The sequence below is a fragment of the Prorops nasuta genome, unplaced genomic scaffold (assembly GCF_024137725.1).
Source record: "Prorops nasuta isolate Cenicafe-Biocafe unplaced genomic scaffold, Cenicafe_Pnas_1.2 PNAS00038, whole genome shotgun sequence".
In the NCBI taxonomy this organism is placed as follows: domain Eukaryota; kingdom Metazoa; phylum Arthropoda; class Insecta; order Hymenoptera; family Bethylidae; genus Prorops; species Prorops nasuta.
Window position 1 is genome coordinate 1,062,803 of NW_027116835.1, and position 27,434 is coordinate 1,090,236.

General features: G+C 31.7%; 5 protein-coding genes across 21 annotated transcripts in view; 3 read left to right on the forward strand and 2 right to left on the reverse strand.

Moving 5' to 3' along the window:
* Positions 1–823: 823 nt before the first annotated feature.
* On the reverse strand, positions 824–5,525 carry wcy (WW domain-containing adapter protein with coiled-coil wacky). 5 transcript variants are annotated; one of them, XM_066744187.1, is made up of 13 exons: positions 5,341–5,525; positions 5,111–5,144; positions 4,908–5,000; positions 3,523–3,763; positions 3,227–3,330; positions 2,976–3,056; positions 2,542–2,740; positions 2,138–2,458; positions 1,838–2,061; positions 1,626–1,764; positions 1,315–1,541; positions 1,085–1,212; positions 824–985 (listed from the first exon to the last, which is right to left on the reverse strand). In XM_066744187.1, exons 1-13 carry the CDS (start codon positions 5,379–5,381, stop codon positions 907–909), a joined length of 1,911 nt encoding a protein of 636 aa, XP_066600284.1. In that variant the 5' UTR covers positions 5,382–5,525; the 3' UTR covers positions 824–906. The 5 variants fall into 5 exon arrangements, with proteins under 5 accessions (XP_066600284.1, XP_066600283.1, XP_066600287.1 ...); XM_066744186.1 differs by having other exon boundaries at positions 1,626–1,767; XM_066744190.1 differs by lacking the exon at positions 4,908–5,000 and having other exon boundaries at positions 3,245–3,330.
* Positions 5,526–5,723: 198 nt separating this feature from the next.
* Positions 5,724–8,993, forward strand: LOC136783861 (uncharacterized). Its single transcript, XM_066744193.1, has 8 exons — positions 5,724–6,739; positions 6,810–6,918; positions 7,001–7,232; positions 7,314–7,431; positions 7,535–7,673; positions 7,747–7,834; positions 7,903–8,143; positions 8,216–8,993. The coding sequence occupies exons 2-8, from the start codon at positions 6,840–6,842 to the stop codon at positions 8,975–8,977; spliced, it is 1,659 nt and encodes a 552-aa protein (XP_066600290.1). The 5' UTR covers positions 5,724–6,739; positions 6,810–6,839; the 3' UTR covers positions 8,978–8,993.
* Positions 8,994–9,679: 686 nt separating this feature from the next.
* LOC136783860 (uncharacterized) lies at positions 9,680–16,162 on the forward strand. Of its 3 annotated transcripts, XM_066744192.1 has the most exons (3): positions 9,680–11,388; positions 11,915–11,953; positions 12,736–16,162. In XM_066744192.1, exons 1-2 carry the CDS (start codon positions 9,692–9,694, stop codon positions 11,934–11,936), a joined length of 1,719 nt encoding a protein of 572 aa, XP_066600289.1. In that variant the 5' UTR covers positions 9,680–9,691; the 3' UTR covers positions 11,937–11,953; positions 12,736–16,162. The 3 variants fall into 3 exon arrangements, 2 of the variants coding, with proteins under 2 accessions (XP_066600289.1, XP_066600288.1); XR_010824334.1 differs by having other exon boundaries at positions 9,680–11,843; positions 11,915–16,162; XM_066744191.1 differs by having other exon boundaries at positions 11,915–16,162.
* Positions 16,163–16,309: 147 nt separating this feature from the next.
* LOC136783855 (putative leucine-rich repeat-containing protein DDB_G0290503) lies at positions 16,310–26,067 on the reverse strand. Of its 11 annotated transcripts, none has more exons than XM_066744180.1 (11): positions 25,857–26,067; positions 24,949–25,123; positions 24,465–24,582; positions 24,235–24,379; positions 24,066–24,153; positions 23,610–23,985; positions 23,371–23,413; positions 19,169–23,301; positions 19,024–19,070; positions 18,822–18,941; positions 16,310–18,749 (listed from the first exon to the last, which is right to left on the reverse strand). In XM_066744180.1, exons 1-8 carry the CDS (start codon positions 25,915–25,917, stop codon positions 19,670–19,672), a joined length of 4,638 nt encoding a protein of 1,545 aa, XP_066600277.1. In that variant the 5' UTR covers positions 25,918–26,067; the 3' UTR covers positions 16,310–18,749; positions 18,822–18,941; positions 19,024–19,070; positions 19,169–19,669. The 11 variants fall into 11 exon arrangements, with proteins under 11 accessions (XP_066600277.1, XP_066600273.1, XP_066600272.1 ...); XM_066744176.1 differs by having other exon boundaries at positions 16,310–18,411; positions 18,668–18,749; positions 19,169–23,413; XM_066744175.1 differs by having other exon boundaries at positions 16,310–18,108; positions 18,186–18,749; positions 19,169–23,413.
* Positions 26,068–26,651: 584 nt separating this feature from the next.
* The window catches only part of LOC136783862 (adenosine receptor A1-like), an 83,635-nt gene continuing 82,852 nt past the window's right edge, over positions 26,652–27,434 (forward strand). The window contains exon 1 of the mRNA XM_066744200.1: positions 26,652–27,428. The gene's annotated coding sequence lies outside the window, so the exon portion shown is untranslated. The remainder of the gene's footprint in view (positions 27,429–27,434) is intronic.

Here is a 27,434-nt window from a genome sequence, read left to right on the forward strand (position 1 = left end):
CAACATTGTATTAAAAGCTATCGGCTCAATAAATGTTAACTACAGTTTTCAAATGAAATCTTATCAATTTTCATCTCAATAACTGAAAAAAGGATATCTCAATTTTGCAGTCAATTATATATTTGGCAGTTTTTTACAGCGTGACATTCTGTACAATTAATCTGAACATAGGAATACTTATTTAAATAACAAAAAGATATGGATCAAAGAGACCTAGCCAACAAATAAGTTTACAAGCATTATATGTGATATACGTACATTTATAATATACAGTTATTTATAAGGAATCTAGTGGAAACATTATTACTCCTCAGGCACTAGATTATTTTAATTATTTTTTTCTGCTCTAAACATGGTTACTTTACGTTAGACATTTAACTCGCTATTGCAAAAAAGCGGGGGACATTGGGTAAAGTGATCGTGAAGGTTAAAAAACTAAATTAAAGCTTGTGGCACGACTTTTATTCCGAGATTTACAACAAAAAGGTCTCAACTAGTTAAAATGCCGCTTAATCATGGGATATGAAACATTGACACGTATAACATAGGTAATACAAGACTTTGTGGACAATTTAGTTATACAATTCAGTAGTCTGCAATTAACTGATAGAGTTTATGGATTTTCTATTTGCTTAGTGGTGTGTATGTTGGATAGGCCTTCTGTGCTTCCCAGAGAGGCAAATTTACTAATTATTAATAATAAGACTGTTGGCTGATAATGAAACAGCCGGCTCTCTCTGGGCAGCCCATGATCATTTACTATTTTATATCACTTCTATCATGATATTATAATTTAGGTACAATCTTAATTATTCAATATTAATGAGAATATTAATAATTATGTTTTATTTTTTGCGTGAATTAATTATAGGTTGTAATTATAATTATTTTATAAAGTTTCTTACACTAAGAATCATCAGACATGAAGGAATTTTGGGATTTTAGCTCCTCCAATGTTTGAATTTGTTGACGGAGGAATAATATCCTGAAATTTGACCAAAAAAATGGAAAAAGTGTATATTGTTCAGAGCCTATCAAGGGTTTTTGTATCTTTAAATTTCAAACAGTTTTGTAAGTTATTTACCTTTGTTCCTGAAGCGTTGCCTGAATTTCTGTCAGCCTCACTATCGACCGTGCAGTTTTCAATTCTGCGGATACTCTTGTGCATTGTAAACTGCCCATTGTATGCGCTTCTTCACTAAGTTTTTGCGCCTATTGAATAACGGTAGCCATTTAATATATAAGGCACACACACATACACAATTAATTAGCTAAGTATAAAAATATATAAATTATCGATTATCATTTACGTACCTGTTTCTCTAGAATATCAGCAGGAAAGGCACGCACATGTTGCGTTAAATCTTCTCGATAATGATTTGCGAGAGATGGTGTGAGAGATGGTGTTAATGGAGGCTGCACTCTGGATAATGCTTGTAAACCTCCCGTATTACTCAAATTCCCAAGAGAATTTAATGTGCTAAGACTTTGTATAGAGCTTAAACCTTGTACTCCGGTATTCGCTCCGCTAGGGCTCGTCACTGCAAGACGAAGAGAGAAACAATTTGATAAAGAAATTTTATGCTCAATGAACACTGCAGTTATATAAACGATTTCATTCTTACATTTACGTGCGTCTATACAGTCCTGCGTTTCCGAATGTGTGGGAGTAGGTGGTCCCTCACTTGTTACGTTACCACTCGTGTCGACCTTCAATGGAGCCATTACATCGTTTCCACTGTTGTTTCGGTCCCCGCTGGCCGACTGCTAAGGAACAAGAAAATAAATGAAAAATTGTAATATTGAAAAATAGAGTAATCCAAATTGATCCCCTCACTTGTCGAGACAGCAAAATAGCAGTTTGAAGTGTTTGCAATGCCTTCTGAGGAGTGATGTCTGGTTGTTCTTTATTACCGGTAATTTGTGATAAGAGTCTTGGCAGGTTTGCCAAAGAAACCGGAGGTCCTGGTGCGTTGCTATTTGCTTGTTGTTGCGTAGGCGAACCTAGCTTGCCAGGTGTTTGAGGTGTTGTAGGTGGGTGTGATGTTAAACGAGGTAAAGCTGAAAAGGAAAACAAAGGAGTCAAATGTTAGAAATTGGTATAACAGAACTCTGACTGACGTGTAATTACACGTACCAGTGGCCAATAAAACTGGGCCTTGCGGCAGTGGATCATGAGCACTAGAAGTTAACGGCTCGGAAGTTGGAGTAGAGTCCCCAGGTGAAATGTCCATATCTTGGGCCTGACGCTCCACTCCAACTTCCTCTCTACACAATTCTCTTTCCCTTTCACGCTCTCGCTCACGCTCTTTTTCTCGCTCCCTTTCTCGTGTAGACGTGTCTTCTCTACTACTGCTACTTCCACTCCAGTACTCTCGTTTATCAGACTGCCGCGACGATTTACCATCTCGCATACTGCTACTGCTATTTGATCGCGAGTTGGAATGTTTATCATGACCTAACAATGAAGCTTAGAATCAATACCGTCATTCCTTCATTAATTAAGCCAGATAGAAAGCAAAATTAGCTCAAAACACTTACTTGACCTAGAAGAATAATCATTGGATTGGCGCTGACGATTTTCCGTTCGTATTATCCATTCTCGTGGCTTCTCCCATTGAGAAACTTCTGTTTTGCAATTATAGTAATACTTCTTTCCTGACGAGCTCATATGTTCCGACCAGTCACCAAATCTAACTGTTCGCTCCATTCCGCTTCCTCGTTCATCACCACGTTTGTCCTAAACAAATTGCTCTAAAATATCCGGAAACATGTAAATCCTTATAATATTTAGCAAATAAGGAAACTTTCTAGAAACTCATAGCAGGATGCTCGGTCTGTATTCTTGTATCAAGTGTCAGCCGAAATCCAGACCTACTTCGTAAACTTATTAAGAAGCTTCTATATAACCGATGAACTATAATATTCAGGGAATCTGTTAATTGATTGTCTATTGAAACTTTTTAAATACAAACCTGACAAGAATTGTGTGCTGGTTTTCTTTGAGACGATGATTCTCTTGATGAATTTGATGACAATTTTATGGGGTGTAAAATCTATAATCAAATTTAAGGAGCTCATATAAATTACACAGATTTTGTTTACATAAATCAATTATAATTAGGACTAGAGGATTCAAATTCAACTATTCAACAGCCCTCAAAAACTTTAGTCTAACTGAGTATATGATTTATTACATTTGAATCACTGATATTTGACTACATACATTTTCACAATATCTCACCTCTCCACTGCTCCTATCGTGATTGGTCCTGTGTTCAGAATCCCTACTCTCCCGGCTTCTCTTGTCTTTCGGAGATCGTGCACAATCTATATAGATACAAATAAGTATGTTATAGCTGAAAGTTGTAAAACAATTAAAAACTTATAATAGAGAAATGATTTCTTTAAATAGTAACAGAATTAAGAGTTTAAAACACTAAACTCTTAACATTGAACATTAATTACATATTTTGAAACAGAATTGTTTTTAATAATCCAAAGAACACTAAAATAAATCACCGGAATACTTGTCCCTAGAAGAGGATAGCTTGTAGTCTCTATTTTCTCTCTCCTTCTTGTACAGGGGCTTGGATACGTAGTTTCTTGGACTATCTCTGTCTGCTCCCATGCCCATTCCCAAGCCCCCAGCTGGACTATAAGAGTTGCCATTTGGGGAATCCCGCATACGTCCTTCGTAGCGGCTATCTGAGGATGTTGTTGATGATGAATACCCTCCCTTTGAACTGCTATACTTAGCGTTCTGTAACAAATATAATCATTTATGAAATTTAGAATTATCTTTATTACAAACTAACAAAAAGTAATGAATTTATATAGGCTCTACTAAGAGCATAAATGTTTTGATTAAAGAAATTGGCATTTCATTGTTCAAAAAACTATTATACAAAATTGCTGAAAAACTTGTAAATGGTAAACAGAAAATTATTGATAAATGTCATTTTTGAACATTTAAGTCTACCTTTTCAATATTTTTAACTTGCTTATAGTGTATAAACTAAATGAACGTTTGAATTATTGATTTTTGAAAAAGTGAGGTTATGTTTACAAAAGCTTTGAACAGATGCATCTTTGTACGTCATAAATAACGTTTCTAAGGAATTAAATCACTGATTCTTTGTTAAATGAACCCCTCACTTTTTATATGCATTATTTAGACTAAGATAATCATTTTAATAGGAAAAAATACCAACTTTACCATAACTCTATGCTCAATCACTACAAGAAAAAAAAGCTTATAACTGCAAAAAATATTAGTAATCACTTTCAAACTATATTTGTAACTGATTCTTGAAAGATTTAAAAACATGTTTTATCATAAATCTATTTTATTTGGTATTCATTCTCTTTAAGATTATGATGAATTTTGTTAAAGTAAACAAATACCACAAAATTTTTTAAGTTGAACTTTTAAATCCTTGCTCAGATTTATTCATTTTGAAGGGACATTGTTTAAAAATATATAAAAAATGAATGACAAATGTGCTGTAACAGTTAATTACACACTACGACAATAGGCTGTCAAAGATTAACGAATCAAACTAAAACTATATGTGCAAAATCCTAAAAAAATGGTAACGAATTATAATATTAATGTGTAAAAGCAATATTATTCTACTTCAGAGACTATCATCCATAGCCTTTCTTGCGCTGGAACAAAATCAACTACGTAAAGCATTGCATTATATGGTTATTGGCCAATTATTTATATCTACTGTACAAAGAGAATCAAGAGTGCAATTGAAGCTGATGTCAAATAGAAGTAAACAAGAGGATAATGCAACATTTGTCGAAAAATTCGTTAAATGATTTCGGTGAGTAAAAGGAATAAATAAAAGAAAAGAAAAAGAAAGGAAGAAAAAGAGAAAGAGAAAAAAAGAACTTGCGGAGCTTTGTTGAAACGAGGGCCGCTCCATCAGGTAAACCTTGTGAGATATCATTGACTGTTCCGCACGAGAAAAACTAGGAAATCCGGATTCCTTCAAAATGTACGTCGAAAAATCATAGTAAAATTATGCATGTTAATCGTGCCGTGGATGAAATACCCCCCTCCGAACCCCTCGACACCAATTGCTCGGATGATATTTACCTGATAGGGATGGGCCTGATGTTTTTCGAAGTACCTGAAATCATATAGAGAATAATCGTAAGTATTGTTTCGAGGGGAAAATTGGTGATATCCATGGAGAAAAATAAGACAGGAATGGCGGTAACTGTGGTGTCGAGTGGGTTGGATGGACGGACGTTAGAGATGAGAGGCGAGGTGTAAGAGTAGAGGTTGGTTGTGTCAGGATCGGTTATTTCTCGTTGATGCCCTACCCATCGCTGATCCTTTGTGGTTTCCTCGCATGCATTACCATCAATGCCGGTATCTGTGGGAAATTCGCGGCCTCGGATGTTCCCTTTTCGCTCGGTTAATGTCATAAAAACAACATTAACGCTTATTTAACAGTCAACTTTCTTTCTACCCGGACGCCATGTCACATACGTGATCGGCCGCTAGAGCTGTTAGCCCAGTATCACCGTTCCTACACCGTCCATGCTTGTGCCTCTATTCTGCTGTTCTATAGCTGTGTGGCCGCTTCTGGCTTCTGAATTCTGTTCTGTTTTTACTGTCTGCTATATAGTTCTTTATTGCTCCAAGTCTAAACTCGAGTCGTCGTCCAGCAGAGTTAATGGTTTTTCTCAGGAATGCAGAATTAATATTGTTCTCCCTTGTCCTTCTATATTTATAAAATAAGTTTCTACTCAAAGATGGTTCTCAATTTTTCACCAAAAACCTAGCATAAATTCTAATAATTAATTGTTCATTTTTTACATTTATCACTTTTATAAAGTTCGAATAATTTTAATGTTACTTATGGAAATACTGTAGGGGTACAGGTACACCACGTTCATCATTCGCTACTGGAATATTTCTCTCCTTGTCACGGTCGATCCGCATTTCCATTTTGCTGTTATCACGGCGTTTCGGATGTTTCGGATATCATTCGTGTCTACATCGTCTACATTACCGGAGTTGACCGAAGCCGAACTACCGAAGTAGCCGACCGAACTCAATCAGAGAAATCAGATTTTAATCACTCCCAGAATATTCCTACAAAACGGATTACTCTGAAGCACTTTGTTTTTCATTTGGCTACTGAGCCTCACTGTTCTGAATTTTTCCTTTATTTAGCCAAGAGCTGGCTTCCCGGTTTCAACATTTGTGATTCAACAACTACAACAATTGACGAGACGACAGGTAGCCAGACAGCTCGCTGCTCACAGATTTGACAGAAGGCATGCGAATTGTGGCCAAATCTTATTCTAAAACGGAATAGAGAGCAGACAGATTTGAACCTGGATAGATAAGGCTTGAAATTTTAAGAATCAGGAGCGTCGTATCGAAGTCGATATAGATATAAAAAATAGACTAGGATAATAAAATAGATTAAACAAGAAAAACTTATAGTATGAGGCAACAGAGCGAGTGAAGACTGTGAAGAGTGGCCTATCCTATTTCTGCTGTTTCTGTGATTTGTTTCATTCAAACGTCTAATGCGATATTGTGATAGTGCCCCCCACACTTCCAAAACAGTTTTAGATTTTACCTTAAAACTATTTATAATTGCAAATTCTTTAGTTCAATTATTACTCCGCTCGTAATATTTAGTCGCTCTATGGCATTTATTTTTTTCTTTGCTAGCGAATTCATCACTGTTTTGTCTAATTCCAAGTACGTAGTATTTCTCAATAATTTATTCTATGAACCATTTAATTTAATAGAAGGCCTTTTTTTGCTACAGGATTAATTCTATTTGACTTAAACCATTATTATGGCTGAGCCAATGCAAGATCAAAATGTTACAAGATCTCAAAATGTAATAACTGCAACAATAAATGACAAACCTTTAGGTAATAAAAAGTTCATACAAATAATTCTAATATTTTAACATTTTTTTACTGATTATTAATATAACATTTGGTATCTTTAAAGAAGGCACGCATGTCAAAAATTTATTAGATCATTTAAGTCAAATGGAGATTACTTGTATGTATGACAATTCAAAATATAACACAAAGCATCTAGTTAAAGAGGATGGTCAAAGCAATGATAGGCCAATAGAAACTTATTTTCCCTGGTTGGAAAAATTTAAGAAAATTCTAATGTCATCAGTGGGAACCAAAAATTTTGCACTTCTAGAATGTTTATTGTCTGTTTACACACAGTAAGACTTAATTTTTATTAATAACTCTCTTTTTTTCATGAAAAAGGATAGATATAATCAAATTTTATTATACAATTTTAGAAATGTATCAATCAGTTTTGAAATTTGCTCTAAAAAAATATGTCATTTGACAAAATTAAGTAAACATTTTGAAAATGCTTTAATATTTTTTCACTTTTATTGGAATGATCTGAAAAAGGTACGTTATAAATTTTGAGAGCATTAATGTTGGAAGAGAGAGAGAGAGAGAGAGAGAGAGAGAGAGACTTTACCTGAATTATTAATATTTATCATATTTCTAGCCTGCAGAACATCAGAATTCTTATTTGAGCAAAATGTCAATTTTATTGGGAATTTACGTAAATATTAAGTTTGAAACATCAACTAGAAATAATTCTGATTTAGTTACTGAACTTTTTACTAAAATATGTATATATTTATGTGAGTACATAATACAAGATAATATATTTAATTTTTTGTTGTATTTTTAATAATTCATGTTTTGTATTTACAGTTAATTCAGAAGAGCACATCTTCAGAACACTACTAAAGATTATGAATGTTAATAAGAAGCATATAAAAATTTGTGATCCTATGTTTATGTATGTGATAATATGAGTATTTTTTATTTCAATATAATGTTAAATACATATAAGAATGTTTCTTCCAGGAAATATTTTGCTAATCTATCAAAAAATTCAGAATCTATGACAGATATTGAGTATAGTAGATATTTGCTAGCATTTAAACTAAGAATGAAGCTGAAAGAAACCACTGAAAAGAGGAATGATCATTCTGCTTTTAAATTAAACCAACATATGTCTACATTAGCAATTTCAAAGAACTCTTTCAGAATAAAATCCTCTCATGAAGCAAATGTAATGGAATCATGCAATTCATCAAAAAAATTGGTAATATTTTAAGAATATTTTAACAAAGCTATATATCATTTTAACAATATAAATATAATAAATCCTTTTCAGAACAATGCTGTTAACCTTAAAGAAAAAAGTAAAAGCGACAACTACATTCTTCATTGTAATTCTCTGAAAAATTCAAATAAAATAGAAACACATAAAAAAACAATACCACGAAAAAGAAAAAAGGGTAAGCCAATTATTATTGATTTAACTGAGGAAGATGAAAGAGAGATAGTTCAAGATAAAAACAAAAAGAAATTGAGCAACAAAAGAAAGTTAGAGTGGTTAAATATTATTAAGAATAAATCTAAACATAGAAAGAAGTTCATTAATGTAGGAAATTGTAAGCAAAAATGTAAGGAGAAAGTTGATACTACAGTTGATTATGGAACAAATAATTCTGATGACTGTTTGATAAAGAAATCATTAAAGCAAATTCCAGTTATTGATAATAAAATCAGTGAAAATACTGAGGTCCGTGCTATGTTTTCAAAACGGCAAGTAAATAATATAGTTTGCATGTGCATGCAAAATAATTGTAAACTTAATCAGACTGATAATATAGTTAAGTCCGTCAAGCACCATCAATACTGTGAATGTTGTGCAGCTACTTTAGAACAGTGTAAAACGCAATACGATCATGTTATACATTTGTTAAAACTTTTAAAAATTGTAAGTAAAAATGTGAAAGATCCCCAAATTCTCTTAGATTTTCTCAAAGAGATTATGGTAGAGTACCTTGAGCCAATAGAGATTACATTGCCTAAGGACAAAAATATAAATATTTTTCCCAACATTTTGGGAAAAGAAGAATCTTATGACTGACGTAAGGATAAACCATTAGCTAAGTCGTGCCAAAATTGTTTAATTATGTCACAGTCTATAAAACAGGAATCAGTGGGCATAGACTATAATATTTTGCATAAATGTGAAAGTTCTCATAGGAATATTAATCTATGCAATATTGAGCCTTCACAAAATCATAAAAGTATTAATCATACCATACCACTGGCAGATGTCAATGAACCAAAATTATCGTTCACTACAAGTGAATATATTAACTGCTGTAAGATGAGTGACAGCATTTCTTCTTTTTATAATAATATCTGTAACTGTCATTCGGCCAAAAGAATAGAGAAAAAGCCAAACTTATCTGATGAAAAAGCTGATCCATTGAACGAAATTGATAAGTTTATGGATACCTTAAAGAAAATTAGTGAGTATATTATGGCAACACATACGGAAAAGCTAAAAGGACCATGTCCTGCACATAAGGATGATACATGTACTGTTTCTGCTACTGTTTACACAGATCAGAGTATGAAATCTTGTCTGGATCTTTGGATGCAAAAACTTAATTCAATAATTACAGGAAAGCTCAGTTGATTTTTAGCCTCATATTATAAAAATGAATTTTTGAAGAGCAATAAAACTAAAATATCTTTTGAAAATGACATCAGTTTACTACCAGAGAATTCTGCCATATCTAATCAAAATTACCATTGTTTGGATGAGAAAATTAATGAAAATACAGTTTTAATGTCTAATCCTTCTATGAATTGTGTTCGTAATTTAAATTTTCAGCCAGACTCAAGGTACAAATCAGCTACAAATAATGAACAAACAAATTTATTAACATTGCAAAAAAATGATGAGTGTTTAGCATCGATTGCAGATATGCAAGAATATTCATCTGAGCCTATTGTGCATAAATCTAAATGTTCATTAGATTCATCACTAGAAAATGAATCTAAGAATCATGCAGAATTAGAAGCTAGTCTGGTCGATGATTTTGAATATGTCGATATCTTGGAAAGTATCTCAGCTGGCGATTTGAATATAGATGATGAACAAATTATATTTGAAAATCAACAATTATCGCCTATATCTCCAAATAGTGTTGATAATTCAAACATTAAACTAAATTATATTACGCAGTTGTTTGGACTATCTGAAAATGAGCCTTTAATCAAAAACAATGATTCAGATAAATTGTGTAATTCTATCAAGGTACTGCCTGAAGAAAGTGTAACTATTAATGAAATACCGAATTCTTTATTTGACTTTGATTTAATTGATTTGGATGTAACACCCAATGAATCTATGTGCACAAATATGCAGTTGATAAATCCACATTTAACCCGAGCTAGTTTACAAGTTGAATCATCAGCAAGTAAATCTAGTTATTGTTCAAGCATATGGCCTTGCAAGTACAATACCGATCTTTTTATTAATAATAGTGACTGTATCGATAATAACATAGACGTCGTGGGATTTGGTTTAAATAGAAATTTATCAGATGATTTTACACTAAATGTTTTACAAGATAACGCCATGCCGAATATAGAAGTAATTCATGATCTAGAAACAAACTCTTCAAAACTAACAAATATATTAACAAAAAATTTGTTGGTTAATCCCATTGAAGATATCCACTCATGTATACTAGAAAACATTCAAGAATGCACTACTAATGAATCTCAAAGTCTGAATAGTATAATTAACTTTGGTCCAGAAGAATTGTTTACTGGCAAAGACTTGGAAGACAGCTTATTAACTGACTATTTATCTGATCTGAATGATACCTCTAATACAACCAATGAGCTACTGCTTCCACAACGTCATCTCAATATTAAATTGTCCCAAGCATCAATTACACCACTGACCATAGATGATGAAAAAACTAAAATCGAAACTGTTGGAATGTATAAAATAGAAACTGAACGGTCTTCTCGTAAAAGGTCTTTTGATTTAAGTACAGAATGTAAAAAACAGTATGAGGAAGTCAATAAGCACAAAGATTTAGATTCGAAATATTTTAATCTTCCTTGCAGCAGTATAGATCAAACAGACAGTGCTCATTTATATGAGAGTGAACAATTAAAAATGAACATAGACTTAGATGTTTTGAATATTAAGACGCGACAAAAGAAGCCATCAGTTACTATATCACACAAATCCTCAAGCCAAATAATTATGCATCAATTAAAGAGTCAATCTCATGAAAGGTTTTGTAAGAATAATACAAAGGAGAAGCCAAACTCTTCGGATATTCTGCTTGTGAAGAAGAATAAAGTAGTTCCAAAAAGCTTAATTAACCCAGGAAAACGTCGAACAAAATATTGGAAGACAACTGCTGAATCCTCAACTAAAATAGTGAAAAAAAGAACTGTTAAGAAAGACAGCGGAACGCCATATGAAGAATCGTCCATGAAGAAAAGAAAACTTTCATCCAGGTACTTAAACTTTTTAGAGTCAAATAAGAGTTGTAATTTAATAATAAACATAAAGAATATTCAGGTCTACTCATTTGAGAAATATAGTAGAAATTCGATTAAGAAAAGATTTTGTGCTTTTCAAATATTTTATTTCTCGTAATAATTTGTATTTACTGTTAAAGTTGGTTTCTAGTCTATAATATTGATTAAAATTATATACATTTATCTGTGATATAAGCATATGATACCTTTTTTGAAACTCGACAATTGAAGATAAAGAAATCTTTAAGGAATGTTATACCACACCTACTGAAGAATTTATATAAATAGAATTATATATTTTCTAAATGTTTATGTTATATTTGCAAAGAAAAGTACACTTCTTATTATTATTAGTTATAGTGCTATAAAGTACTTATATATTAAACATTAAATATAAAACTTATAACAAAGATATTAATTATACTAATAAGGTAAGAATTTATTATATTGTTTAATTATATACAGCTATAAATGATTATAATATTTATTCTTTTTCTTTTAGCAAAGCTTACAAGCACGGATAGTTCCAACCTTAACATAGGTGAGTAGCTTTCTTATGAAACATATTTTTAACAAAATAGTATGATGCCATTAAAACTTCCCAAAAGACATAATATGTTGTTAAATGCTTGAAAACTATACGACGAAATGAAAACAATTAGTCAGGCCTAATTATGTCAAACATCACTTAACCTGCAGAGACTAAGAAACCAATACATTGGCTCTTTATAATTTTGTTATAAAGTATTGCTTTCGGAAGTAGAAATGTTTCAATGATTTAAAAATTAATTTTTATTAAACATTATCAATTCACATTTTACACTGCAACTACATTTTATACCAGAATGATTAGAGATAACAGCTCGGATCATACAGGATTCAAAGATAGGTATACAAGAAACCTCTCGTGTGCAAGAAATAATTTCATATATTTTTAACTATTTCGTTGTGAAAGACGGTGTTAGTGGTTTTAATGCGATCATCAGAACACCAAAATTGTGGTTTTCTATTAAATCATTTTTAAAGTAGTATAATTTTCATTGTAGACTGCATTAATTCCGTAAATATATTAATATTATAAATATACAGTAAACTTAAATACTAACATAAACATTCACTTTCACTTGGAAGCTAATATTCCAAATAAATTTTTTTAAATGAGGCTATTAAATATGAGTGTCGTATCCATTTTAATAGAAGAACAATGCATTAACAAAATTTATTAGAAAACCACCCTGTCTAGAGATGACTAAGTGTTACACACATATAAAATACTTACAAATATTAAACTTTTTTTCTTTTTAATTTTTTTGTATTTTTCAGCATTAATATGTGAATTTTATCAATAGCGATATATTAGACTACTTTGTGAAAAGTGTGCAAATATATATATATATATATATAAATGCCATAGATTATGTGTAATGAACATGAACTTACTATATATATTCCGAAGATATTTCAAATTATTCTTCTCATAACCTTGATTAGTTTTTTAAAAGGTATTATCGGGATGTCTCGTACCGATATTACAGAATGAAATCTTTAAACGCGTGTTAACGATATACCGTTATAAAGTCCAATTATAAGTTAGGCTACTCTAGAGAATGGAAAAAATTGGATACTTTGAAATCTTTTCTGTAAAATGAACAAATTGCAATTCGCTGTATGTATTTTTATAAAGTAACATTTTAACTTAAAAATACCTTTTTATAAATGAATTATAACAAAAAAGGAGATATACAAAATATCTTACTCAATGCTTCGTTTGTTATAGGAATAAACGGGGGGAAAAGTACTATTTGGAATTTTCAACATAGAATAAAAATTGAAAAGCTTTTCGATCATATATATATATATATATAATTACAGAAGTACGTAGAATTTTTAAGATTATTAACTTTATTGTTGAAAATCTGACTATTGATTAGAAAGAACAGTTAGTAGCGGCGCTAAAATGGTATAATGAGTTTGAAAATCACCCGTTAAATAACTTTGTATCATTTTGATACACATTTTCCAATTTCGCTTTGTAATTGCGGTATGAGGGGTTCCGTTAAATACATAACTTAAGTACAAATAAATGACTAATTTATTCCAATAGGTAAATCTCGTGTAATTCGTTGATTACATGTAATTAAGTATACACTGATGTAAATATACTGCAAATGAAGTGTACGCTTCCATATTAAAACGTATACGAGAAGAAGCGCCTTCGTGATCTTGAAAGTTTAAAAGATTATTTTTTTCTCCCTAGTGAAAAACTGTTACTATTCAATTCTATTATATGCAAACCTACTAAAAGTCAAAAGTATTGCATATTTATATTTTGCTATAAAGCATTAAGGTCACCCTAGTTGCATTAAAGCTATTAGGTAATAATGCTGTATAATTAAAAGTGCGATTATGTTCATTAAATAAACTGAAATAAAAAATAATCGGAACACCAAATATCGAGTGATAGCAACGTGTTCAAAATTCTCTAAGTATTATGCAATATTCAGAGTCTAGAAATGCACAATAGCTTGCAGATTCTCATAATTTAAAATTAGGCAACTCTCACGATATAAGACATTAATATAACCATTGATATATTTTATAATCTAAGATGTATCAATAGTATGTTTAGAACAAAAAAACCTTTAACTATTAACACCTGTTTCAACACATGATTCCACCTATTGTATTTCATATTATTATCATTCAGTGATGTTATTAGATTTAATAAGCAATAGTATCAATATTCATAAAAGGCAACTAATATTATTTATATATATATATATATAACGTACAAATAACTATAATGGATGGATACAGGGCTTTTAAAAACCATTGTATGGTGTGCACTATATTACGTATAAATAAATGAGTTTTTATCATCTCGTAGTTGTTTACTTTCTATGTGGATTTTATTTTTACAATTGGTGGTATTTATTTAATTTATATAATTTGACAAGAAGTGTTTAATTTTTATAGATAGATAACAAGCGCTATATGTACAAAAATAAAGAATTATATAAGAAATTCAAAAAGTATATATACGGATTGAGTGTTTTGTCTTTGAGCACCGAAATATCTTAAAACGTTTTTTAGAGAAAATATTTTCACATGAAAGATATTTACTGAAAAACTACGGAAAATATACAGTAATACGACTGCTTTGACATTGAAAGGTAATTTGAAGGTTATGCAAAAATTATTTTTAGATCTTTTAAAGCGGAAATCTGTTTTGGTTATTTAGCCTTGTAGCTTATGCCTCAAAAGTTTTTCCAACCACCTTATTAATAATTTGTCATTTCATTCTGTCACTTATAAGACATTTCGCTTTGAAATTATAACAAGATGAGTGACTGTGCCTATTTATGCATGGCGGTTGCGCGCACTATTTTATCCGAACCCTACACCTATATGTAATTTTAAATCAAAATATTTTATGAATGTCTGAAAAAATGATGATATAATGTAATATTTAGGAAATCTCATGAGATAAGCTACTGGAATATGCAACAAGAAATAGTTATCATTTAAAATACTTAAGATATCCTTCAAATAATCTTCAAATAACCTTTCAAGGTCTAACTAATAATATCATTATAAGGAATGGGAAATTAAATCGTTCCCCTTGTGCTATAATACTACAAATATTTTTTTTAGAAACTATAAAGTAAAGTTATATGCGAAATGTAACCAAATTAGTTTTCCGTGCTAATATCCCCAATCGAATTATACATCATTTATTTGAAAATATCTTTTCTAAAATACTTACTTTTAAAGATATCTCCATATTCCAAGATAAAAAAAATCCACCCTGTACCTTAAATTTATCGTCACTTAACGGGATCCTTCTTACCGACATATTACAAATCGAAAACGCGGGTAAACGATACACTGTTATTTGATGACTGATTTCATCTTCTTCCCAACAACTTGATAACATCAGGGATTTCTTTTTGTAGTTATTGCATCAGATTTAAAAAAGAAAGAAATAAATAACATGCTTTTTTTATGTATCATGCAAATTGAAATGGCATGCTTCTTTAATACAAAGAGGAACTCCTAACAAATATAAAAAGATCAAAGGAAATGAGATTGGATGAAAAATAACGCGTCCTATCGTTGTCCCGTGTTTTCGATCTGTAAATTTAACGTCGGCATTCGAGATTCCATTAAAATCGTTCTTACTATGTGAGATTTCTTTAAATTAAAATAAGACAAATATTTTTATGTCCGCAATGAAAAAAATATATCGGAATAATGATTCAAGCATTAATATTTAATTATAATTATAATTTGTACAGATTATAAATAATTACAATTGTATCGTCTAGAATACTGCTATTTAATAAGTTGAGAAATAAAAAGTGATTTTTTGTATAATGTTGTCTTTTTTTATTCAAATATAACAAAAATCAGGGAAAAGGATAAAGAGTGGAAATAATTTTTTTTATCTACAATTTGATTTGTACTGTTTATTTTTCAATAGCTGTCATTCACACATATACACACTCACACACATACACAACTAATAAAAAAAAAGTAAATAAAATATTGAACCTATTATTTTTGATGTCATTTATGCTATAATACAAAAATAATAATCAGTTTATATTTACAGATTAAGCGATTTATATTTAATGTTAATTAATGTATATGTTGTATCTGAAAAAAATTTTCTCACAATCTATTTTTTAAAGTATCTTTAAAAATATTCTTCTAATTCAAAACACTTTATGGATTGTTTGATGAAAATACAGAAATAGATTAAATATGTTCACAAACAGGATAAACTCATGCGAATGTTTTGATTTTGGAGTATTATAGCGCAACTCTATGCTATATTATTAATAATTATAACAAAAATGTAATACGAGCACGGGTAAAATAATAATTTATATCATTCACTTTCCACATGTATTCGTTTGTAACATTATGTGGTACACACATTTTATAAATATAGATAATTACAAGTTTATTTATCATTATGTAAAAATTATTTCTGAATATACAATACTGAATTGTTGATGAACACGAATGAATGAGGCATTTAATGTAATATTAGACTAAGTGAATTAATTTGTATGGCGCAAGACTTTCATTCATAACTTGTACGCGTACACTATGATCATTTTGTGACTATTGAACAATTTATACGCAGCATATGCAATGTATTTATGTGTATACATATATATATTAACAGTAATATATAGCTCATAATATATGCTACGGCATAAATATACGCATCGCAGCTGCCAATTTAAACTGCCTAACTAATACATTTATCTAATGATTTTTCCTTACATATAACTTAAAATTATCAGACTTTCTGCTGGAAATTAATAAATGTGACTATATTAAGAATAAAAATACTAAGTATAATATTTTCTATTAGCTTTAATTGTATATTTTTTGGATAGGTGCGCGTGTCCATAGTGAGCTTTTTGTGCAAGCTACTCGCAATCCTAACTCGCGCAAAATATTGCACAAAAATTTGCACGTGGACAAACAGCATAGGAAGGAAAAAAAACTTTTGTTAATTCGAACTTCAATTAAGAAAATTCAGAATTGCTTAAAGGGATAAATAGCCTTGTCTTCTCTATAAAAATCCATTTAAATTTAATTAAAAGTCTACCATATTGGTTAAAATCATAATAATCACACATTTGGCGATGGCAGATTAATGTTATTGAAAGTACTTAATAAGGTACAATTTTTGTACAAAAAAATATTAGCTACCGCTTAGATAGTGATCACAGATTCGAGATCAGGTATTAGGAAACGGCAATAAAATAGTATGTCAATATAAAGTCTGCTGCATAATGTTTAAATAATTCAATCTAAATACTATATATCAGTTTACTAAACAAATGAAATTCTTTAATGCTTTGTTAGTAATTTTTTTAATTGTGCCACAGCAAAGTGCAGATAATACGTACAAATAAAAAATAGGAACATAAATTAGGTTGCCAGCCAAATATTTTCTCTAGTATAAAAATTTAATCATTTTTCAAGCTGCTCATACCTTCCACCTGATTCGAAATAAATTTGTCTAATTAATAAAAAATGGGCAAGTAAAATCATTCTGCAAGAACGTTACTACTCCAGCAGATAATAATTTCGAACTTCTTGTTATACATTATATTTTTAGTATAAACAACGGTCTGCAGCAGAAATTGTTTAAAATTAGCGTAGGAAGTGAATGACTTGTATAAGATATCAACTAGTTATCAAAAGTCACTAATTTTTTTAACTGCACGTTTCAAAATACTTTTTTTTATACTTTTTCTATAATTTTTATATCATTGGTAAAGCTCGAATGTTTTAATTTTATATTACTACGAACACGATCCCTAGGCGTCTTTAACACAAGACCGGACATTTATAAATCAGCGAAAAAATATCATTTATTTTTATCGAGTAGTTCTTTATCACCTTATTTTAATTGATGCTGAAATTCTTAATACATCTAAGATTCTCGAATGACTAGTTTAACTATTTACAATAAAATTATGCATTGACTTATAACTTAATTTGCTTCAGAAAAATATCGAACTATAATGCAGTACATAACAAGTGGACAGTTTGAAAACAAAAATAAATAAATGTAACCAACAATTAATATTTGCTGATATTACGGTTGTGTTGCATTATTTGGCAAATTTATCGACATTTTTCACTCAAAGTTATCAGGTGACAAATCTGAAATGTTTCAAACAAGATTGTTAATTCGTTTAAAGATGGTACTTCATTTGGATTCGAGAGAATTTTGTCATTACATGTGCATGGAAGTTGAACCTTTTCAACGTAGTTTACCGGGCCGAAAACAGCCTAATTTTCACGAATCACGCGCCTTAGCCGTGCGTGCGTACTAGAGTTTTACTCCATTTTTGTTCCTTGGGAGAAAATATCTCGCTCCTTTGACCCGAAAATTAAGTAAAACTTTAATGCGCATTCGCTGTTGATACTGACTGAAAACATCCGTTTTCACGGTCCGATAGTTAACTATGATGAAAAGTATCGAGTGTAACATGGAATGAAATAATTTAACAATTGAATGGTAGTATATCGTATGACCGAAAAAGATTATAGTCTAAAAGTAGCATATTCAGATCAATCGAAACTTGTCGTAAGCATTTTCCTATCACTATGTACTGTCGGTAAAAAGCTTACGACAGATTGTCATTGATCTAAACATAGTGCTTTTTCGGTTATAACGTTTTTCGGCCATAATGCCTTTCAGTCTCATATGGTATACTACCGAATGAACTCGTGTAAATGGCATCCCTTGCTTCGCTCGTGCTGCCAAAATTACACTCGTGCCCAATCGTCAACTTTCCTCCCTTGTTGTACAATATACTAATTGAATACTAAATATATACTAATAAAAGTACAATAATATACCTATACATTACCTGCAGGATAAATTTTTTCAGTTCATATCAGACGGTTTAGTAATGTATTAGTTCCCCTGCTGAATTATCAAGAGGGCAATATTAAACTCTCGTATTTCTTGAAACCTTTTCCAGGTGTAACTGAATTAAAAATAATATATAGTTATTTGCAAGAAAGAAACCAATCTCTTATTAAACATTAATACTGGTTTTTGTTGTTTACCTTGCAATGATAAATCCTACTTCATCTTTCGCTATTCAGCTCCATCTCTAAATGAAAAAAATAAATAAATCAAATTTAATATGCTTTGATAAAGTAAAGATATTTTCTTAAAATTACTCTCTGATATGCAAGAAAGTTTTCTTACCACAGGCTTCAAAGAAGTTTAAGGTTTATGTATGTGTAAATATACAGATATCGTACAAGTGAAAAGTGCAAAAAGGAAATATTTATAATAGAGTATTTACATAACTTTATATTTTCATTATTAATTTATAAGAAAAGAAAGGGAATATTTAATGTGGTGTAAATTGTGTTTATGATATCTCTAATGCACGCATTTAGGAATTATTCAAGCGTACATTCTTCAATGTCTGAGAACTTTAACATTTTTAATTAACGCTTGATAATCTTGAAATGCAGGTTTATGAAATTTCTTCGGGGCAGAAATTTGTTTAAACTTGACAATTTAAGGAGTTTCAAATACCGAGGCTCTCCCCATAACTACACGTAGCTATCACATGACTAAGTGTATCTATAGCTCAAATAATGTACATATGTATAATCTTCTAGCATTGCATCGTCTAAAATAGTATTTTCTATCCAATCTTTCTTACAACAAGGTCTTTTCATTAGAGAATAGTATTGATCATCGACTAGTTTTTTTACGTTTGCGTTTAGATTCACCGGACGGATTCCACTCCGGTTCAACATCTGGATAGCATGTATCAAGAGAATAATTTACCTTAGGCATTTTTCTTTTTGAACTTCTAACTTGTTTGGACGAGGATTGCGTCTTTCTACACTTTTTATTAGATTTCTCCTGTTCAGTCACTGTTTGTTTTAAATATGTTGTACCCGACATTGCTACATGCTTTTGTTGCGCCGGAATCTTCAGCATTCGTTGACGACAAGGTTCTTGATACACCGATTTATTCTCTTGACCATGTATTCTTTCAGTCTTAGAGCTGTCCTCTTCTTTGTGATGACCATGGGAATTAAAATTGTCCTTACAATAATCATATCTCACTAAGTCAGAACTAAATTGACGAGTATTATGTAGATCACCCATCTTGTTATAAGATATCTCATAGGGTGGTTCAGCAACTTGAGTCTTTTCCGAATTATCTATCGCTTCTAAAGCTGCTATGGACATCATAGGTACTCCTGGGTAATTATCAAGATTCTCCCTTATTACCTTTTTGTTATGAGTAACTGACGTCGTGGTATGAACTTTTAATCTTTTTTTAAACGGTAATCTGTTATCCAAACTTTTCTTTATCCTTCCTTGCTCAATTTTACTCAATAATTTATCATCATTGTTACCATTATAGAGTTTGGCCTTTACTGCCTCATTCTCTATTCTGCTGTGCTGCTCATCGACTCCAGAAATTGATACTGGAGAAGGCGTAGGTAAGGTATAATAGGAGTTGCTCTCGATGCGAGGTAAATGCGTTTCGGCTGAGGGAAGTATACATTGTCGGCAATGCGTAACGATATCGTATGTACAATTCAAACACGAGCAATGCGATCTACCACATGTGTTACCAGATTGAGAGTGTTGATGTAAGGATGCCGTGGCATTAATTTGTAAGCTACAGGAAACAGGAGTACAGTGTTTATGATATGGCACATATAGCTCGGCCGGGGTACCAGGGCAATTCGCGTAAATGGAGGACATTGTATTAGGATGGGTTACGGGTATGTGCAATGCATGTTGATTATCAATAACATCGTGTGGATGTGTATGCTCACCTGCATATCCATCCATTCCGCAATTAAGCGTTGTGTGATTATATTCTTGCTTGACACTTTGACCATAATTAAGACTCGATATTACTGGTGCTTTTCGTTTCTCGGATGTTTTGCTGATTCCTGAGTTAAGTACACCAATCTCGTGATACGCATGTTGTCCAACAGATATGGCGCAGTCAGTTGACATTGCACTTTGCTTTGAGCAGACCTTTGTATCTAAAAGATTTATCGCATTAGCCTCCTTTGGTTCTACTTTGATCCCTTTGTTTCCAAGTACATACTTATTATCATGAGACACTTCCTTCTCTTCACGAAGCAAATCAAAATTTAAGAAAGGATTATCAGTCGTATTAACAACTTCAAAGGGTGAACACTCGTCTGTGGATGGTATCCAATGTCTCTCTTTAAGTCCAATTATCACATCGCTCTTCTTCTCACTCTTTACTGCTTTGTTAATAATATAAAAATTGCTATTAGGAGATTTTTGTAATAGAACAACAGAGTCACCATTCAATATAACATTTGTATTTTCTTTAACAGACTGCATCTTGGTGTCTACTGAGATAAGATCATTTGATACCATATATGCATTGTACTCCTCTGAATTTTCTGCAACATATGAAAGAGTACTCGATGTTTCATTTTCAATGGTGTTAGGATCTGTACTACTAGTCGAGGAAATCTCCACCTGAAGTGCAACTTTTTCCAATGCATCTTCAGGGCAAATACCAACAATCCTATTGATTAATTCAGGTGTAGGATTTTTACACAGCTGTGACATTTGCTGCAAATCATTTAAACTAGCCTCTTCATCACAAACATCTTTATTTGAAGTATTTTTCAACAAAGAATAATCCTTCACCTTTATGTGTTTGAATTCAGATCTGCTTTCAGCTTTCAAGTGTGGTATTCTTTCTGAGACACTAGCTAACAATGAGAGACCATCAATGTTTTCTTGTAATTCGGTGTCTTGAATCAGGTATGTATTTTTAATATTTCCATGATCCCCATTGCTACTTCTTGTATCAGCATGTTCTATACATGAAGTGTCTAACCCCTTTTTCATTTTGCCATCTTTAACATTCAAATCATAGATAACTGATTCTCTTACCACACCACTGTTATCTTCTAAATTTTTAGAAGAATTTGTTACCTTTACTTCTAATACATTAGATAAAGATTTATTATCAGAAGAATTATTGGTCATATCTTTTGAATGTTTATTACATACTTCAGGATGTATATCTTTGCTTAAATTACTCTGCGTCTGAACATTATCTATTGTAAACTGTACTGCTTCTCTATCACTATCTTTTAGATCTCCAATATTAGAAATACAGTCTTTTTGATCATTTTCCTTCGCACAATAATTTGACACTTCAAATTCTGCTTGAATATCCGACTGATCATTTGTAATAACACTGAAACTTAATGTATTATCTATTAATTCAGACTTTTTCTGAGATCCAATTGTTTTTACATCTACAGATAAATTTTCCCCACACACTTTTTCCATACTTTTGGTTAAGCTTATTACAGATTTATTAGATCCTAACTCTACTTCTTTTGGACTAACCAGACTTTCCACAGAATAATTTACATCATTTACAACCTTAAAACAATTATTTATTTGACTACAATTTTTATGCATCACTTGTTCCTCCTCACTCAAGCTTGTCATTGAATTCTGTATCTTGGTACCGTCACTCAAACTTTTCAGATCTTTTAACTTATTATTAGCCTCACTTTGACATACTATGATGTCACGTTTGATTTTAGGTAATTTCATTTTAATCTTTTCAGTTTTGTTTAAATTTTTGCTGTTTTTAGTGGCAATTTCTGTAACTTGATCTATTTTATTAGTCAGCCAATTATTCGTAATTTCTTCTTTTAGTAAATTAGGTGAACTTAGGCTATTGTCATTTTCATTAATAGTATCAATATTATTTCGGTTCTCCAAAGTTCTTTCTGATAATGTTTTAGCATTATTAACACTAACCTTCAGATCATGTTTAGGGTGGAATAATTCTTGACGATCTTGAGTGTAGGAATCACTAATGATTACTGATGCTGGTCTTATCACCAACAAGTTTTTATTCTTCAGGTTTTCTTTTTCTAAATTATTTTCAGAGTTTTTCTTCAATGTTGAATCTTCAATAGCAGGTGCTTGATTGCATTTGGTATTTCTATCAAGAAATTCCTGATTGGGTTTTGAATCTTCACGATGAAAGGCTATTTCCTTTGATTCCTCATTATTTCCTACTTTCATTTTGTGCATAGCTTCATGAGATGTTAGATGTCCAGCTTTTTTCTTTACTGCCTTCAACCAGGCAATTTTTTTAGTCCTGTGTATTTTCTTAACTTTTTCAGAAATAACATCAGTTGTTAAATCTATAACAATAATCTCTCTTTTTTTCCGCAATTTTTGGCGATATAACGATATTCTGGACTTAACTGATGACTTTTTACTGATATTTGTATTATTATCATTAGAAATAGTAATTAACGGTTTTGAGTTGGGTTTATCTGAAATACTAATAGAATCAGTTGAACTTTTAAATGAAGATTGAGATTGTTTAATTTTATCTGATAAACCTGAGTTATCATCTTCAAGATGGCTGATAGATGTATCCACCACCTGTAAGCCAAAGGAAAATATTAACCCTAACACTTCACGAGTTGTTTTAGTGTTCATCACTTTGAATCCATATTAAAAGGCGTGAGAATTTAGAGAAGTATGCTATGTGCTAGAAAATATTAGTTAACCTAGGGAAATGTACAAATGTAGTAGAAAATATTGTAAGTATAGGTTTTAAAAGTGCGGCATCACTCACCCTTTGTGATTCGTTCTTGCTAAATGTTTTTTTTATGCTCTTAATGTTCATACTTGGTTCTAAACTTTGAGTATCATTTTTGTTAGTTGCATGAGCTTGTATAAACAGCTCACATGATTTTTTTATATCAAACTTATGATTCAGTAAAAACTGTATAGAATTTGGTTGATTCTTTGGCACTTTTGGTAATACATCTTGAAATATACACAATGGAAAATCTGATGGGAGTGGTCCGAGAGAAGAGACAGCAATAGATGCAATACGATTTTTTACAGCTGTTTCCATGTTTATTTTCTTCCAGAGGTGATAAACCAGAAGATAGCGAATGTACATGTTATTTGACTTTGGATGTACAGGCAAATTTTTTACTATCTTCCTAGAGTACAAAAATATGCTCATTAGAATGAATCCTAAAAAAAGCTATAAACCGAAGAGTATTTTGATACTATTACTTACATTATTATTGGATCCAAAATAGAATGATAGCTACAGCACATAAATTGTATTTTTATTATGGTATCTAGTAAATGCTCTGTGGAATGTTCTGTAAATATTAGAAAAATGTTTAAAATGGAAAGAGCTTGAATATGTTAAAATTTTATTTTTAACAATGAAAACCACATACCAAGATAAATATATAGACAAGAAGTTAATCTTGCACTAATTTTGCAATGATCCTCTCTACTTTTTTCTGATACTTTTAATTCCAAGTCAATATACCTTGCTAACAAGTCAGACATATTTTTTAAATATATGCTCTTTTTGCAATCCTAAAAAAAATGAAGGAATAAATATTTGCTTTTCAGTGTTTGAAGGTAGACTATAAAATGAAGAAAAGGATGAAATTATTCTTACCACAAAAAGCCATCGATTAATATATAAGAAGAAAAGTAAGATTTCACTCATAGATTCTTTCAATTTTGTTGCTAGTAGAGGATTGGTATAGCACTCAATTACACTAATATTCACATTTCTGTAAATAAATTTGAAAAATAATGATTAATTTAAACATAGAGAAATAAGTCAAATGAATCAACCCAGACAAAAGTTCTAATCATTGAAAGACATTGTAAAGACTTTATATAATTAATTATGAATAAAAAGACAAGTATTCAAATATGAACTGAGCTTTGCCATTATTATGTTCACTGATATTTTAGCATTACTTGATCAACCAGTACCAAGAAGGCTATTACTGGTTATATGATTTCAAGGCAACATTCCAAAATTAGCTTAATTTCTATGAGACATGTCACACAATATGAGGAAATTTCAGCATTTTCAGTGATTTCAGCTGATTTCAGAATGTAGCTCAACTATACTTCATTATATACATTACCTGAAATAGTATTGCATAAGCTCTGTTAAAGAAGCCATAGTCGGGCTTGAAAGCAAGCATCTGCACTTTTTCTTAAATTCTGAGATCCAAGGAAACAATTCTACTATTGATAATTCAGCATCATCTTTGTTAATTGTTGTTGTTGATGCATTATGGTAAAGAGTCTCTTTCTTATCTAAAAGGAAGTTTAATTTAGAAATTCCAATAATTTACTGTAAAAAATATCAATGATGAATCAAGTGTATTTGTTTATATTTACTAGATGTTTCTTTTGCAAATACTAAAGCTTTATTGTTTATTCATTAGTCTAAATATTACAAAAACCTTTCTACTTTTTCAAGTACTATACTATGAATAGATTTTAAGTTATCTTTTTGTAATGTGGGATGGATTTCAAGTAAGAAAGAGTGACCCTCATTTGCACAAAATGGAAATGAAGCTGAAATGAGAAGCTCGCGAAAAATCAGACGGTACTGAAAAAAAAATTGCAGCGTCTTATCTACCCCGGAACTCAATTAAATTTAAGAAAAACAAAAAAAAAACTGTCGTCACGTGCAATTTCCTTTACTAAGATAAGTTCGAAAAAACTAATAAAAATTTGAAAATGTTACTAAATGATTAAAAATTATTAGATACAGAATACGGAAGAGGGAGAGGAGAGTGAAGGAGAGGGTAAGGGGGGAGAGAGAGAGAGAAGATAAGGGGGAGAGAATTAAAAAACTTATTATTTTATGGAGCCCTTAAAATAAAAGCGGTGAATGACATTATCAATAAATGTAGTAAGAAATCGATTGAGCGTGCGTCTAAGGGAATGCGTGCTAGGTTCCGCGTGGCTTCCACACGAAGCACAATTTAATTTAGGGGAGAAAATAGGGAAGGAAGGGAAAGAGATCTGAAAATGCACGTACCTTTCACCGGAGATTTAAGACTCTGTATCCGAGTGAGCGATAATTTCGTAGCACAATTCATTTTCTTGACTTTGAAGTTATGTAAAACTGCTATCTCCGATCACAATACACATCTCATATTATGTTTAGAAGAAACTAACATAGCAGCGTCTCTCCTCATACTGTGTCCTCGGAAACGGCCATACAGTGATGCCAGAAGGTAGACCGTCGGTCTACGGGATTTCCCCCACCACTTACAACACAGAAGCAGGCTCGCGCCCGCATGCCTCACGGGCATGAGCCTGCTTCTGTGGTTGTAAGTAGTGGGGGAAATCCCGTAGACCGACGGTCTACCTTTTGGCATCACTGCGGCCATATTGATACTGGCATTTGCTTCGGCTACCACCAGTGGGCGCCTCTTTATAATTTAACCCCCTCCCTCATCCGGATGTCTCTCTTTCTTGCACTCACTTCTTATTCACTACGTACACCACTGCCTTCTCTCCCTGCCTGCTTTCTCTTATTGTATATTTATACACACTATGTATATGTACATTTTCCTCAATGATATCTTCGTCAGTCTCTTCTCTGTTTGTTATCCTTCTCTGCAATTCGTTAGCAGTGAACGGGACAGTCCTGTCCAATCCCAGCATCTTACGCACCACCGATCATTCTTTCCTGACTTCGATAATCTCTCTACAAATATAGCTTTCTCTCTTTTTTATTCCGCATAAAAATGTTTGCGATACTGCAAGCTCTCTGATGCAAGCGCTAGTTGAATTCTTCCCATGTGAAAGTTAGTCGGGGCCGGCGAGAACCTTTCAGAAATGAATGGCTGATTCGTGAACCCGTTAGGTAGACGAACCAATGAAGATGCGCCGAACGTACGATGCACAAATCACGAGCCGAGTGCACCGCTTCCCCACCACCCACCAACGTCCAATCAGATATAAGCAATTAAGTAATTGCAGCTCTCGCAGCCTACCATATACTACATGCACACACATTACACTCGATTTTTACACTTTTCCCATTTTTCTCAATGCAGTTGCAACCATAGAACGAAATTTCTCAGTCCTCTCGTGTGATTGAACGATATTGGATTATCAACAAAAATATTCTAACAGCTATAACATTTAAACCCAAACGTACAGTATATGTGCTTCTAATTTCAATTTCCATTTCTAAATTTTTCAGTAGGAAGAGGTCCATTTATATTTAACAAATATTTACAGTCGTACATAACACATACAGCGGAGATAAGAAATAGAAAATTATTCATAACGGCAGCACGAGAGTACAGCAGATTTGACGTTGGGAAATCGACGAAGCTTTTAATTCAAAGAGAGCTGTTGGAGTCATGCTTTTTGTGCGCATCTGGTATACTGTATGCACGTATAAGAGTCTTTTATATTTTCCAAGTGCTGGGAAGCTGAGAGTGTTCGAGGCGGCAGTATTATTGCTTACCAGATACAAGATTGACAAGATTTTAGAATATTTTGAATCTTGCAAAACCCACGCAGCACACATAGTGTCAGAAACTTGCCTAAAGTGTTCCAGGTCTCAATTTGACACGCTGGAACGTTCGAGCAGGTACGT